The sequence below is a fragment of the Myxocyprinus asiaticus genome, chromosome 15, assembly GCF_019703515.2.
Source record: "Myxocyprinus asiaticus isolate MX2 ecotype Aquarium Trade chromosome 15, UBuf_Myxa_2, whole genome shotgun sequence".
Taxonomy (NCBI): domain Eukaryota; kingdom Metazoa; phylum Chordata; class Actinopteri; order Cypriniformes; family Catostomidae; genus Myxocyprinus; species Myxocyprinus asiaticus.
In genome coordinates, this window is record NC_059358.1 from 88391 (window position 1) to 102500 (window position 14110).

The following is a 14110-nucleotide window of genomic DNA, read 5'->3' on the forward strand; positions in this document are numbered from 1 at the left end:
CCTTGAGCATATGGCTGAACCCTAAACTATGCATTAATAAGTCCCCTTTCTGCTGGTCAGAGTGGATTGTGAGGGGGGTTACTACACTCGGTGACCTATATGAGAGTGGAGTGTTGAGATCTTTTGAAAATTTGGATCAACATTTTGGGATTCCCAGATCTCAGTTCTTCAGGTATTTACAGCTGTGCCACCTGCTCTGTACTGTTTTTGAGAGTAGCATACACCCCCCTAAAGCGGCAGATACTCTGGGAGAGGTGATTACTGCTTTTGGAAAAGGTCATGAGGCATCAGTGTATTACTACCTGTTAATTCAGAGTCTGGGGGATGGAACCTCAACCACTCTCAAGAAATTATGGGAGAAAGATTTAAACTTGGAACTGGAATTCTGAGGAACGTTAAGTCTGCATCTAGAGATGGAAGGGTGCGCCTAATGCAATTCAAGATCTTACTTAGAGTCTATTGGGCCCCCTCTAGATTGTATAGGCATGGTCTTAAAGACACACTCACCTGCTGGCGATGCCAATCAGCAGATGGAGACACAACCCATGTCTTTTTTGGGGGGGGGTTGAGATTCAGGAGTTTTGGCTTAAGGTTCAAGAGTCTGTTGTACGATATATTAGGCACTCGGGTATCATTTTGCCCCAGACTCTGTATTTTGGGTGATGGGGCAGTCATTGACATTGAAAATGGACACAGAAAGAGTTGGGTCTTAACCAGTGTCATGATCGCCAAACAAATCATTCTAAGGGGCTGGAGGTCGGCTGGAGCACCCTCCTTTCAGGAGTGGTGCTCAGAGATGGAAAGGGTGGTGGCCTTTGAGGAGGGGTCGTTTAGAAGAATGGGGAATTACAACGGGTTCGTGGAGAAATAGGGAGGGTATATATCATTTATGGATGGGTGATTATTTTTAATTTATTTATTTTTGTGTCTGTGCGTCTATATAATGTGCAACCACTGGGATGTTGTTGGGGCCAGGGTGGTGTTGGGGATTGGGAGGGGTAATAGTGGGGGTTAAGATTGATTCTGTTTTCTGTGTTCATTTATGAGAATCAATAAAAATTGTTAATCTGAAGAATTAGCATTTTATATAGTATAAATTGAATTGTGGATATCTGTAATTCATGTGGTTTGCCATAATGGATTCTGTTATTGTTGCACTCTACAGTGACTCCAGACACTATCTTCCATATAAAATAACATGATTGAAATAACATGATATTCATAAATGTCATTAGTTGATTGCTTGAAGTTTTATTCAATATACACTACCGTTCAATAGTTTGGGGTCACTTGACTGAAATGTTTCTCATGATCTTAAAAATCGTTTGATCTGAGGGCGTATGCTTAAATGTTTGAAATTAGTTTTGTAGACAAAAATATAATTGTGTCACCATATGAATTTATTTCATTATAAAACTAAAATGTAATAAACTTTTTTTTTTTTTTTTACATTGATGACTTGGACCAAATAATAAAGAAAAGCAGCCAATAACTGCCCACTGTAGATGGAAACTCCTTCTATACTGTTTAAAAAGCATCCCAGGGTGATACCTCAAGAAGTTGGTTGAGAAAATGTCAAGAGTACATGTCTGCAAATTCTAGACAAAGGGTGACTACTTTGACGATGCTAAAATATAACACAGTTTTGATTTATTTTGGATTTTGTTTAGTCACAACATAATTCCCATAGTTCCATTTATGTTATTCCATAGTTTTGATGATTTTACTATTATTCTAAATGTGGAAATTTTTTTTTAAAAAAAATAAAGAATGAGTAAGTGACCCTAAACTTTTGAACGGTAGTGTACATTTAAAGGTGAAATGTGTAATTTCTGCACAACTAAAGTCACCAAAAACAGAATTGCAAAAATAATGAGTGTTTTCAAATGGGTTTCCCTGAACATTCTCCCATCTGCCACTGATAGAGCGACTGTCCATTTGTCTGACTAGCAGAGAAATGTTCTAAAAGCGCTACAGAGTCAGTGTTTATACACTTCAGGAAGTTAAACTTGTGTAAACTGTCACATTGAATTCAATGGGTCAACTGTTTGGGGCATTTTTGACTTGTGTTAAACGAATAATGCCGTTATGTGTAATATTATTTCACGATTCTAAAATGACCCATGAAAAGACACCACTGGGTTTCTGTTGGAAATAAAGTTTCTCCTCGAGCTCACGGTTGATTGTGTTTGTTTGATATGTGATTGACAGGAGGAAGAGGAGGAGACACGAGCAGCTACTGATGAGGAGCAACAGCAGAACTGTGATGAGATGAGAGAGGTCACGTATAAGGTCAGAGGTCAATTTATTTATAGAGCACATTTAAAAACAAGTGTATACCAAAGTGCTGTACATGGGGAAATAAAGGGGAAATAAAAAAGATTGACATTAAATACAATAAACAACACAATATACATTCATACAAAAGCCAAAGAATATAGATAAGTCTTCAGATGTGATTTAAAAATGTGAAGAGTAGGAGCAGATCTAATGTCCAGAGGAGGAGTTGCATTTTATGATTGGACATTTATTTCATTAAAAAGACGCACGTACCAGCAAAGTTTAAAAATCTTGTTTTAGCACAGCGGTTGATTAACGGGTAGTTACTTTCACCCTAGAATACCTTTGTTTGACCAGACATGCGCTTACGGAGTCAAAACTATCATTAATCCTATCCATTGTCATGTATGTGCCATTAAAATGGATGCTACGCCTCCTGAATGTAGTACTTATAAAATTAAAGCAAGTATGCTTACACATACAAGGAATTTGTCTTGGTGACAGGAGCTTCCAGTGTACAATACAAAAACAATACAAAAACAGCAGCAAGACATAGATAATAATAAAAAATAAAAACTTATTATACACATACGTACAAACACACACATACATACATACACACATACACATGGGTAGTGCAAATCTAATACAATCTGTTATGTACACTGCAAATGTTTTTTTTTTGTTTTTGTTTTTTTTTTTTCCCCAGAGGAATGAAATGGCAGAAGAGGTTGGATGTGTTGGATAAATATAAGACTAAACTGTGTATTGCAAATAGTTATTGCTCAATGGGGCAATTTTAACGGTTCATGAGATGGATAGCCTGAGGGAAAAAACTGTTCCTGTGCCTGACGGTTCTGGTGCTCAGAGCTCTGAAGCGTCGGCCAGAAGGCAACAGTTCAAAAAGGTAGTGGGCAGGGTGAGTGGGCTCCAGAGTGATTTTTCCAGCCTTTTTCCTCACTCTGGAAGTGTATAGTTCTTGAAGGGAGGGCAGGGGGCAACCAATAAGCTAAATCCCATTCCCGGATGAGCTAAATACTTTTTATGCTCGTTTTGAGGGAAATAACACCGCCCTCGCGGAGAGAGCTCTCGCGGCTGAAGCTACAGAGGTTAGTTCACTCTCCGTCTCTGTAGCGGATGTAACCCGATCCTTCCGACGGGTGAATATCCGCAAAGCCGTGGGCCCAGATGGCATTCCGGGCCGCGTCAGAGCGTGCACGAACCAGCTGGCTGGTGTTTTTACGGACATTTTCAACCTTTCCCTCTCCTTGTCTGTAGTCCCCACATGCTTTAAAACATCCACCATTGTGCCTGTACCAAAACAATCCAAAATCACTTGCTTAAATGACTGGCGTCCTGTTGCTCTGACCCCCATCATCAGCAAATGCTTTGAGAGACTAATCATCTGCTCTGTGCTGCCTCTCTCTCTTGACCCACTGCAGTTTGCTTACCGCAACAACCGCTCCACTGATGATGCCATTGCATCTACAATACACACTGCTCTCTCCCACCTGGAAAAAAAGAACACTTATGTGAGAATGTTGTTTATAGACTACAGCTCAGCATTCAACACCATAGTGCCCTCCAAGCTAGATGAGAAACTCCGGGCTCTGGGCTTAAACAGCTCGCTGTGCAGCTGGATCCTGGACTTCCTCTCAAGCAGACGCCAGGTGGTTAGAATAGGCAGCAACATCTCCTCATCACTGATCCTCAACACTGGAGCCCCGCAGGGCTGTGTTCTCAGCCCACTACTGTATTCTCTGTACACACATGACTGTGTGGCAACACATAGCTCCAATGCCATCATTAAGTTTGCTGATGACACGACGGTGGTAGGTCTGATCACTGACAATGATGAAACAGCCTACAGAGAGGAGGTGCACACTCTGACACACTGGTGTCAGGAGCACAACCTCTCCCTCAACGTCAGTAAGACAAAGGAGCTTGTGGTGGACTTCAGAAGAAAAGACAGAGAACACAGTCCCATCACCATCAATGGAGCACCAGTGGAGAGAGTCAGCAGCTTCAAGTTCCTGGGTGTCCACATCACTGTGGAACTCACATGGTCCGTCCACACTGAAGTCGTTGTGAAGAAGGCTCATCAGCACCTCTTCTTCCTGAGACGGCTGAGGAAGTTTGGAATGAACTGCCACATCCTCACACGGTTCTACACCTGCACTGTAGAGAGCATCCTGACTGGCTGTATCTCCGCCTGGTACGGCAATAGCACCGCCCACAACCGCAAAGCACTGCAAAGGGTGGTGCGAACTGCCAGAGACATCATTGGAGGTGAGCTTCCCTCCCTCCAGGAAATATATACAAGGCGGTGTGTGAAAAAAGCTCGGAGGATCATCAGAGACTCCAGCCACCCGAGCCATGTGCTGTTCTCACTGCTACCATCAGGTAGGCGGTATCGCAGCATCAGGACCCGCACCAGCCGACTTCATGATAGCTTCTTCCCCCAAGCAATCAGACTTCTGAACTCTTGATCTCCCACGATCAAAATACATCAGCACTGCACTTTATTACCCTTACTCTTATATCTCACACCGAACTGTCATAAATTATATTATTATTATATTATATTCTCTCTTAACAACTGACTATCAACCGACAGCCTGAATGTCAATACAGTACAATACTGTACATTCTATATATACTACTATATATATACTTTATTTTTATTGAATAATGTGTATCTATATTGTGCGTATTGTATACTGTACAGTGTTATTATTTGTATATTGTTGAGTGTAATTATGTGTATAACAGATGTTTAAATTGTTTTGTGTTAATTGATGTTATTGTAAATTGGTATATGTCTCATCACTGTCACGACTGCTATGTTGATCGGAACTGCACCCAAGAATTTCACACACCATTGCACTTGTGTATATGGTTGTGTAACAATAAATATGATTTGATTTGATAATCCTCTCAGCAGTCCAAACTGTCCTTTGTAGTCTTCTGATGTCTGATTTCGTAGCTGAACCAAACCAGACAGTTATTGAAGTGCAGAGGACAGACTCAATGACCGCTGAGTAAAACTGTATCAGCAGCGCCTGTGGCAGGTTGAATTTCCTCAACTGGCGAAGGAAGTACAACCTCTGCTGGGCCTTTTTCACAATGGAGTCAATGTGGGTCTCCCACTTCAGGTCCTGTGAGATGGTAGTGCCCAGGAACCTGAATGACTCCACTGCTGCCACAGTGCTGTTTAGAATGGTGAGGGGGGTCAGTGTTGGGGTGTTCCTCCTAAAGTCCACAATCATCTCCACCGTTTTGAGTGTGTTCAGCTCAAGGTTGTTTTGACTGCACCAGACAGCCAGCTGTTCAACCTCCCTTCTGTATGCAGACTCATCGTCATCTCAGATGAGGCCGATGACAGTGGTGTCATCTGCAAACTTCAGGAGCTTGATAGAGGGGTCTTTGGTGATGCAGTCATTGGTGTAGAGGGAGAAGAGTAGTGAGGAGAGCACACATCCCTGGGGGGCACCAGTGCTGATTGTACAGGTGCTGGAAGTGAGTTTCCCCGTCTCACAAGCTGCTGCCTGTCCGTCAGAAAGCTGGTGATCCACTGACAGATAGACGTGGGAACAGAGAGTTGGTGTAATTTATTCTGGAGTATAGCTGGGATGATGGTGTTGAAAGCTGAACTGAAGTCCACAAAAAGGATCCTTGCATATGTCCCTGGTCTGTCCAGATGTTGCAGGATATGATGCAGTCCCATTTTGACTGCATCATCCACAGACCTGTTTGCTCGATAAGCAAATTGAAGGGGATCCAGAAAGGGTTCAGTGATGTTCTTCAAGTGGGCCAACACCAGTCTCTCAAATGACTTCATGACCACAGACGTCAGGGCGACAGGTCTGTAGTCATTAAGTCCTGTGATTTTTGGTTTCTTTGGGATGGGGATGATAGTGGAATGTTTGAAGCAGCATGGGACTTCACACTGCTGCAGTGATCTATTGAAGATCTGTGTGAAGATGGGGGCCAGCTGGTTAGCACAGGATGTTAGACAAGTGGGTGAAACACCATCTGGGCCCTGTGCTTTTCTTATCCTTTGCTGTCGAAAGACATGGCTCACATCATCTTCACAGATCTTAAGTGCAGGTTGAGTAGCAGGAGGGGTGAGGAGGGGGGTTGCAGGAGGTGTTCCTGTTTGTGTGAAGGTCAGAGCGGGTGTGGGGTGTGAGATTGGGCCTTTCAAATCTACAGTAGAGCACATTCAGGTCATCAGCCAGTTGTTGGTCCACCACAGGGTTGGGGGCAGGAGTCCTGTAATTTGTGAGTTGTTTCATGCCACTCCACACTGATGCAGGGTCATTAGCTGAAAACTTGTTTTTCAGCTTCTCAGAGTATCTTCTTTTAGCCACTCTGATTCCCTTATTCAGTGTGTTCCTGGCCTGATTTTACAAGACTTTATCCCCACCCCTTTAAGCATCCTCTTTGGGCTGACTAAGCTGCCTGAGCTCTGCTGTAAACCACAGTTTGTCATTGTTGAACTTTAAATAAGTCCTAGTAGGAATGCACATATCCTCACAGAAACTGATATATGATGTCACAATATCTGTGAGCTCGTCCAGGTCTGTGTCTGCAGCCTCAAAAACACTCCAATCAGTGCAATCAAAGCAGGCTTGTTGGTCCATCTCTTTACAGTCCTTAATACAGGCTTAGCAGATTTTAATTTCTGTCTGTAGGTTGGAAGATGATGAACCGGACAGTTATCAGAGAGTCCCAAAGCTGCTCTAGGAACAGAGCGATATGCATCCTTTATTGTTGTGTAGCAGTGATCCAGTATATTCCTGTCTCTTGTTGGGCATGTGATGTGCTGTTTGTATTTGGGCAGTTCACGTGTGAGAATCCCCAAGAATAATAATAACTGAGTGTGGGTATTGTTGTTCCGTGTCTGTGATTGATCAGCCAGCTGTTGCAGCGCTGTGTTCACACACGCGTTTGGCGCGATATAAACACTCACCAGAATAAACGAGGAAAACTCCCGCGGCGAGTAGAAAGGCTTACAGTTAATAAAGAGCGCTTCCAAATTAGGACAGCACATCTTCTTTAACGTTGTTATATCTGTACACCAACCTTCATTGATGTAAAAACATGTTCCACCGCCTCTCATTTTCCCCGTTAACTCCGTGATGTGATCCGCTCTGAACAGCTGAAAGCCCGGCAGATGTAACGCACTGTCCAGAATGGCTTCACTCGGCCAGGTTTCTGTGAAGCACAAGGCAGCAGAGGTTGAAAAGTCCTTGTTTGTGCAGGTGAGGAGATGTAGGAGAGAGCGGAGATTTGCTAGATGAATGCTCGGCAGCATTGTTCGAAAGCCGCGCCGACGGAGCCTGACCAGCGCACCGGCTCGTCTCCCTCACCTGCGTCTCATAGCGCGTTTAAACAACACAGCCGCGCCTCCGACTAAAATGTCAAACAAAACGTCTGAATATTCAAAATCTGGGAAAATATTGACTGGCGTATGCTGTCGAATGTTCAGCAGTTTGTCTCTGGTAAAACTGACTGAAAAAAGATTACTAAACACAGGACAAACAAACAAAAACCACAAAACAATAGAAGCGCTCCACACCGAGGCGGCCATTCATGGTGCCATCATGATGCATCATCCAGTGAAGAGATGCTAGAACAGGTGAAATACTTTCCCTCTTCCTTGTTCCAATCAGCAACATAACTGCATTTTGGACTAAGTGCAAGTGATACAGAGATGAATGACTAAGACTCATATACATTGCATTACAATAGTCCAGTCTGGATGAGATGAAGGCATGAATAACTATCTCCAAATCCTTAAATGAGCAATGGTTTTAATTTAGCAATCAACCGGAGTTGGAAAAAGCTGCTCTTCACCACAGCACTTATTTGTTTTTCAAAATTTAGAGCCATGTCAAAGATCACTCCCAAGATTTTAGCAAAGGAAATGATTAAGGTTGGTAGGATCCAAATTTGTCTTCTTAAGTGGATGGATCACTGCTTGCTTAAAGCAGGATGAAACAATGCCATTATATAAGGAGCTATTCATAATAGTCAACACACTAGAACCAACAGTGTCCAGCATCTCTCTGAGGAGCCGAGCAGGAAAAACATCAACAGAAGGGGTGGTAGGCTTTATCTGTCCGCTATATCTATCAACTCAGTGAGAGATTTAGGTTAAAACTGATCAAACAAAACAGAACAAGTGACTGGTTCAGAGGGGTCATGACTACTAGTGCTAATGCAAGATCGTAAAGCATCAAACTTACCAATAAAGAAATCTAAAAACGCTACACAAGTCTCAGGTGTAGCATCAAGACAAGCATGAACACTGTATCATGTTAAACAGAATTTTTGGATTGAGGATTTTTAGAGATTATATCAGAAAGATATTTGTTTTTAGCATCTTTTACAGAGTGCTGGTGTGCAGATAGACAAGGATTTCATAAGACACTTGCAGTCTGTCTTTTTTCCATTTACACTCTGCTTTCCTACATTCCTGTCTGAGAGCACGTGTGTTATTGTTTAACCAAGGCTGGGTCCTAAATTTAGGTTTTTAGTTTTAAAAGGAGCAACAGAGAACAATTAAACTGCCTCAGGACTCCCCCATAGTGCAATAATGTAAATAAATATCTCATATACATATGTAAATTCACTCATATTTAATTCAATAACTGTACATACCCCTACCTTGCACATACATTACCACTTGCACATGTACACATGTCATTCTATGTCCTATTACCTGTATATATCTATTTATACTCTTACCTTGTTTTATATTCTGTGTCTCATTGTAATGTTCTGTGTGCACTTGCTTATCCTATCACCAAAAAAAATTCCTAGTGTACATGAGAACACTTGGCAATAAAGCTCATTCTGATTGAGTCTAAAATGGAAGTACAGGTATTGTTAAGAAGAGTGACCATCTCTGTGCCTAGTCTTGGATGAAGCTTCATAGTGCACAATACAGGAGAAGCAGAGAACACCTCAGAGAAATGTCTGGCTGTAGAAGAGGTTATAGAGCGTGAATATGACCAAGAGAAATGTGATTTTGGAATCAGACATGGTCGTGTAACATTAATAACAGGCTTATGATCAGACAGACAAAACTCTGTAATTAAAACATTGTAGATGGGAAGACCAATAGATAAAAGATCAAGAGTATGACCATGAGCATGTGTAGAGTCAGTAACATGCTGTGTGAGATTAAAGGAGTCAACAAACTCCCTAACCAGAGGTTTGGAAGGGCAGCAAACATGAATATTTTAAAAAAAAAAAAATTATTTTCTCCCAGTTTGGAATGCCCAATTCCCACTACTTAGCAGGTCCTCGTGGTGGTGCGGTTACTCGCCTCAATCCGGGTGGCGGAGGACAAGTCTCAGTTGCCTCCGCTTCCGAGACCGTCAATCCGTGCATCTTATCATGTGACTTGTTGTGCAAAAAATATTAATGAATATAAATTGGCTAATGATGTATATATCCTGAAATCAGATGTATTTCTGAGCTGCTTGTTCTGAATTTCTGAATATTTTCTAAAGCACAAATCCAGACATCTCGTTTCAATAAAGCAGAAGTTCAGACTGACGGTGAATCGTCTTTATATTTATTGTTTGTCTCATTAGATCTGCTGGTCGTACTCCAAACACATGGCGGCATTAGAACAACAAAAATCCCAAAGCGACATCCAAGAGGAAGTGACATCATCATCAGAGACAGGTAGACACACATCCAGCAGCAGGTGTTTTGAGTGTTCAGGTGTAAAGATTCTGCCTTTAATCAGTGTGTGAACTTTCTGTTCAACAAGATTTTAAATATACATGAATGTATCAGAGATTGTGTATTTCTACGATGTAACTGCTTCATATTTCTCTGTAACTTTAATGTTTAAAATTAGTAAACGCTTTGTGTCATGAATTAACAATGAACAATATTTTTAACAGCATTTATTAATCTTGGTTGATGTTTATCAAAATACTTTAGTGTTAACAGTGTACTAATACATCTTTAAGTGTTAATGTATGAAGAAATTAAAATGAAGTTAACGTTTAATACAACTTGATTGCTAAAAACCAAAAGGGTTTACAGTTCACTTCAATTGTGCTGTGATGTAGCACATGTAGTCTGTCAGATTAATATAAACTCAAACATGCATAAGATGGTTTTACATGAAGGTCAGTCGGAATGAATGAATGAATGAATGACTGTTTGTTGCAGGTGATCAGCAGCAGCGCTGCAGAAACACTCGCTGGTGTCCCTTCATGACCAAACACTGAAGAAACTCACACAAACTACTGATGTGTGACAATGTGATATATCGTATTTTATAGCTTGTTTAATTTCAAAATGTAGATTCATTATTAACAGCCTCATTTAAGCACTTCTTATTAGACCAGAGTAAAATAAAACAATGAATCATCTTGTGTATAAAAATACAAAATGAAAGGCCTTATTTTGGTTTAAAGCATCATACACGAGCAGTCTTTTACACATACAAACATTCATACAGAAAGCAGCCAATCAGAGACTAGCTCTGCGTTATGTAATGAATATCTGCAGATATTATTTACCTCTTTTGAAAAATATTATACACAAATATCACACTGGTCCTGTGCCGTCAGTGGAAGCCGATCCGCAGGGCTTTATTTTTCACCATATTAAACTTGCAGACGAACACGCGTGCGAAGGCCGGGTCAGCTTGGTACTGGTATGTTTTGGAGACGGTGGGCGGCGGTTCAGCGGGTGTGACAGGCGGCTGCTGATGGAGAGACGACTGAGACGGAGATAAATACTGAGATGCTCCGGTTACAAAATCCACCAGACGACTGTACTGCAATTCTGACAGACGCTCACGAGACCCGTCGGCCTGAGAGAGAGACAGGGAGAGAGAGAGACAGCTGGATCACTGTGTGTGTGCATGCAAAATAAACTGGTGAAAAAACAATATTAACAATTATGACAATAAAATACACTTCCTAGATAAACATTTGATGGTAAATTTTCCACTGAGTTCAAAGTTGACACACACTGACACTCTACGAATCACAAACTCATCATATGCACCAGATTAAATTCTTAGACATAATACATGCTTTAAAAATCAGTAAATATTTTACATATAATGCAATTTAAAGTGTCATTTATGTACCCTGTGTGTGTAGTTGAGAGAAATCTGAAAGTTATATTACAAGTTTTCGTTCAGGGGTTTGAGCAGTAGTCTGTAGTCATCACAATGAACTATAAAACAACAGAAGTCTATATCACCTCATTTCAGTATTAAATGTTGTTTGTGTCTGTTGTTTACACCTGCTCGTAATACAAGTGTCTTTTTTTGATCAGTTGTTTTGGATTTCAAGGGGAGTGTCTCTGATTTCATGCTGACACACATCAATCATTACATTAATGTGTTACTGCAGAAAATTAAAGAAAAAACATCACACTGTTTCTCTTAATTATACTTGCATTTAATCTAAGCGCAAACATGACGTTTAGAGCAGAACTCTATTATTTTAGTGGAGTATGAGTGTCCCTGCTGTTCTGTGACGTCTTGTGCATGTTTATGTACGCGCTTTGAGTGGTCATTTACTGTTATTAAAAATGTAGTGCAGCAGTTTGTCAAGTGAGTAGGCGGCACTTAGCTGCTTTTTTAACAGATGACTGTTTACACCTGTCTTTAGAGTATCCCATTTCAAGTGCACTGCATAAAACATCTTAATACCAGGTGTAAACAGGACTAGTGTGTGTGTGTGTGTGTGTGCGCGCACCTCAGTATCTGCGGTCACTCTGTATTGCTGCAGTGTGAGTGTGATGCGTCCTGGTGTGTGTGTGTCGTGTTCACACTGGATCTCAGTGATGGGAAACGCCTGCTGCTGCGCGTCTTCACACACACTGACGACGAACAGAACCTCTGAACTGAGCAGCAGACAGCCGGTGTGTTCCTGACCCGACCCGCTCACCATACACACATCTAGAGCCATATGAAGCTCCGCTCGACCCAGAGACTGAAGCATCTTCCTGCAACACACACAGATAACGTGACGATTAGCAAGGAAACAAATGGCCTCAAACTACAATAACTGTTTGACTATCAGTTAGCATTCACAAATAACCCACACAAAAGTCTTTTCCCAGGCAGTGCATGTTTCTTAAGAAAGGTTAGGATGAATTGTGCGCAACAAGTAAACAGCCAAATTTGATTGCATGCAGATTTTGAGGAGTGATTTTAGTATGTGTGGGTTCACCAGATGTATTTGACGTGGCTGTTAGAAGCATCAGCTGATCTCTGATCTGTTGGCGGATGAAGTTGTTTGGGAAGCTGCCAGAGTCCAGCGCCGTGAAGGAGCCCTGAAACACACACACACACAGTTACACATACTGGCATAAAAACACACACTCTTGTCATGTGACTAAGCTGTCGTACCGTATCCCGTCTGTGACACGAGCTCAGCGGCTCCTCCGATTGGTTTGGTGAAAACTCCCACAATCCCTTTCCCCACACCAGAGATGACGCCACGAGCCGTGCTGCTCGCTGAGTTCGGCTGCTCGCCGGTCCGTGTGAATGTCTGCATCGGCTGATCAACGATACCTGCGATCGCTCCTATACACACACACACACACACACACAGTGTTAGAGAGAGGATTTGTGTGTTTATATATACAGTTGTGCTCAAAAGTTTGCATACCCTTGAAGAATTGGTAATATATGTACCATTTTTTAAAGAAAACATGAGTGAGCAAAACACATTTCTTTTATTTCAAGTATCGTCGTATCGTGCTCCTTGAAACAACCACACCGTCTTTTTCCAGAGCAGCCTGTATTTCTCCTGAGGTTACCTGTGGGTTTTTCTTTGTATCCTGAACAATTCTTCTGGCAGTTGTGGCTGAAATCTTTCTTGGTCTACCTGACCTTGGCTTGGTATCAAGAGATCCCTGAATTTTCCACTTCTTAATAAGTGATTGAACAGTACTGACTGGCATTTTCAAGGCTTTGGATATCTTTTTATATCCTTTTCCATCTATATAAAGTTCCATTACCTTGTTACGCAGGTCTTTTGACAGTTCTTTTCTGCTCCCCATGGCTCAGTATCTAGCCTGCTCAGTGCATCCACGTGAGAGCTAACAAACTCATTGACTATTTATACACAGACACTAATTGCAATTTAAAAAGCCACAGGTGTGGGAAATTAACCTTTAATTGCCATTTAAACCTGTGTGTGTCACCTTGTGTGTCTGTAACAAGGCCAAACATTCAAGGGTATGTAAACTTTTGAGCACAACTGTATGAGTGTGTGTGTCACCTTGTGTATCTGTAACAAGGCCAAACATTCAAGGGTGTGTAAACTTTTGATCAGGGCCATTTGGGTGATTTCTGTTATCATTATGATTTAAAAAGGAGCCAAACATCTATGTGATAATAAATGGCTTCATATGATCACTATCCTTAAATAAAAGACCAGTCTTATTTTCAAAATCAATGCCAAAATTTCACAATTTCTGCCAGGATATGCAAACTTTTGAGCACAACTGTATGTATGTGTGTGTGTGTGTGTGTGTGTGTGTGTGTGTGTGTGTGTGTGTGTGTGTGTGTGTGTGTGTGTGTGTCTCACCCAGTAGACTGATGCCCAGTCGTGACAGTCCTTGTCTCAGTCCGTCTCCCACAGTCTCAGGCAGTTGTCTCCTCCACTCCTCCTGTCTCATGTAATGCTCGTCATCCAGCGACAGACGGTCCATGTTACGCGCCAGACTCGTCGCAAGATTCGTGATGGACGTCAGAGTCCCTGCAGAGAGAAACAGAGAGAGAGATTATATATGACATCCTGGATAAACAAATTAACATGAAGTTGTG

At 41.7% G+C, this 14110-nt stretch overlaps 2 protein-coding genes across 5 annotated transcripts in view; one reads left to right on the forward strand and one right to left on the reverse strand.

The window, feature by feature from the left end:
* Positions 1-10066, forward strand: part of LOC127453356 (regulator of G-protein signaling 22) — a 58815-nt gene extending 48749 nt beyond the window's left edge. Inside the window, exons 22-23 of the mRNA XM_051719687.1 lie at positions 2212-2292; positions 9891-10066. Coding sequence (XP_051575647.1) covers positions 2212-2292; positions 9891-10055 — 246 coding nt within the window. The 3' untranslated portion in view covers positions 10056-10066. The remainder of the gene's footprint in view (positions 1-2211; positions 2293-9890) is intronic.
* A 22-nt stretch (positions 10067-10088) lies between these two features.
* The window catches only part of LOC127453075 (intermembrane lipid transfer protein VPS13B-like), a 194830-nt gene continuing 190808 nt past the window's right edge, over positions 10089-14110 (reverse strand). For all 4 annotated transcript variants that reach the window (XM_051719104.1, XM_051719103.1, XM_051719102.1 and 1 more), the window contains exons 58-62: positions 13872-14042; positions 12686-12862; positions 12507-12609; positions 12030-12279; positions 10089-11131 (exon numbers count right to left, since the gene is read on the reverse strand). In XM_051719104.1, coding sequence (XP_051575064.1) covers positions 10883-11131; positions 12030-12279; positions 12507-12609; positions 12686-12862; positions 13872-14042 — 950 coding nt within the window. In that variant the 3' untranslated portion in view covers positions 10089-10882. The remainder of the gene's footprint in view (positions 11132-12029; positions 12280-12506; positions 12610-12685; positions 12863-13871; positions 14043-14110) is intronic.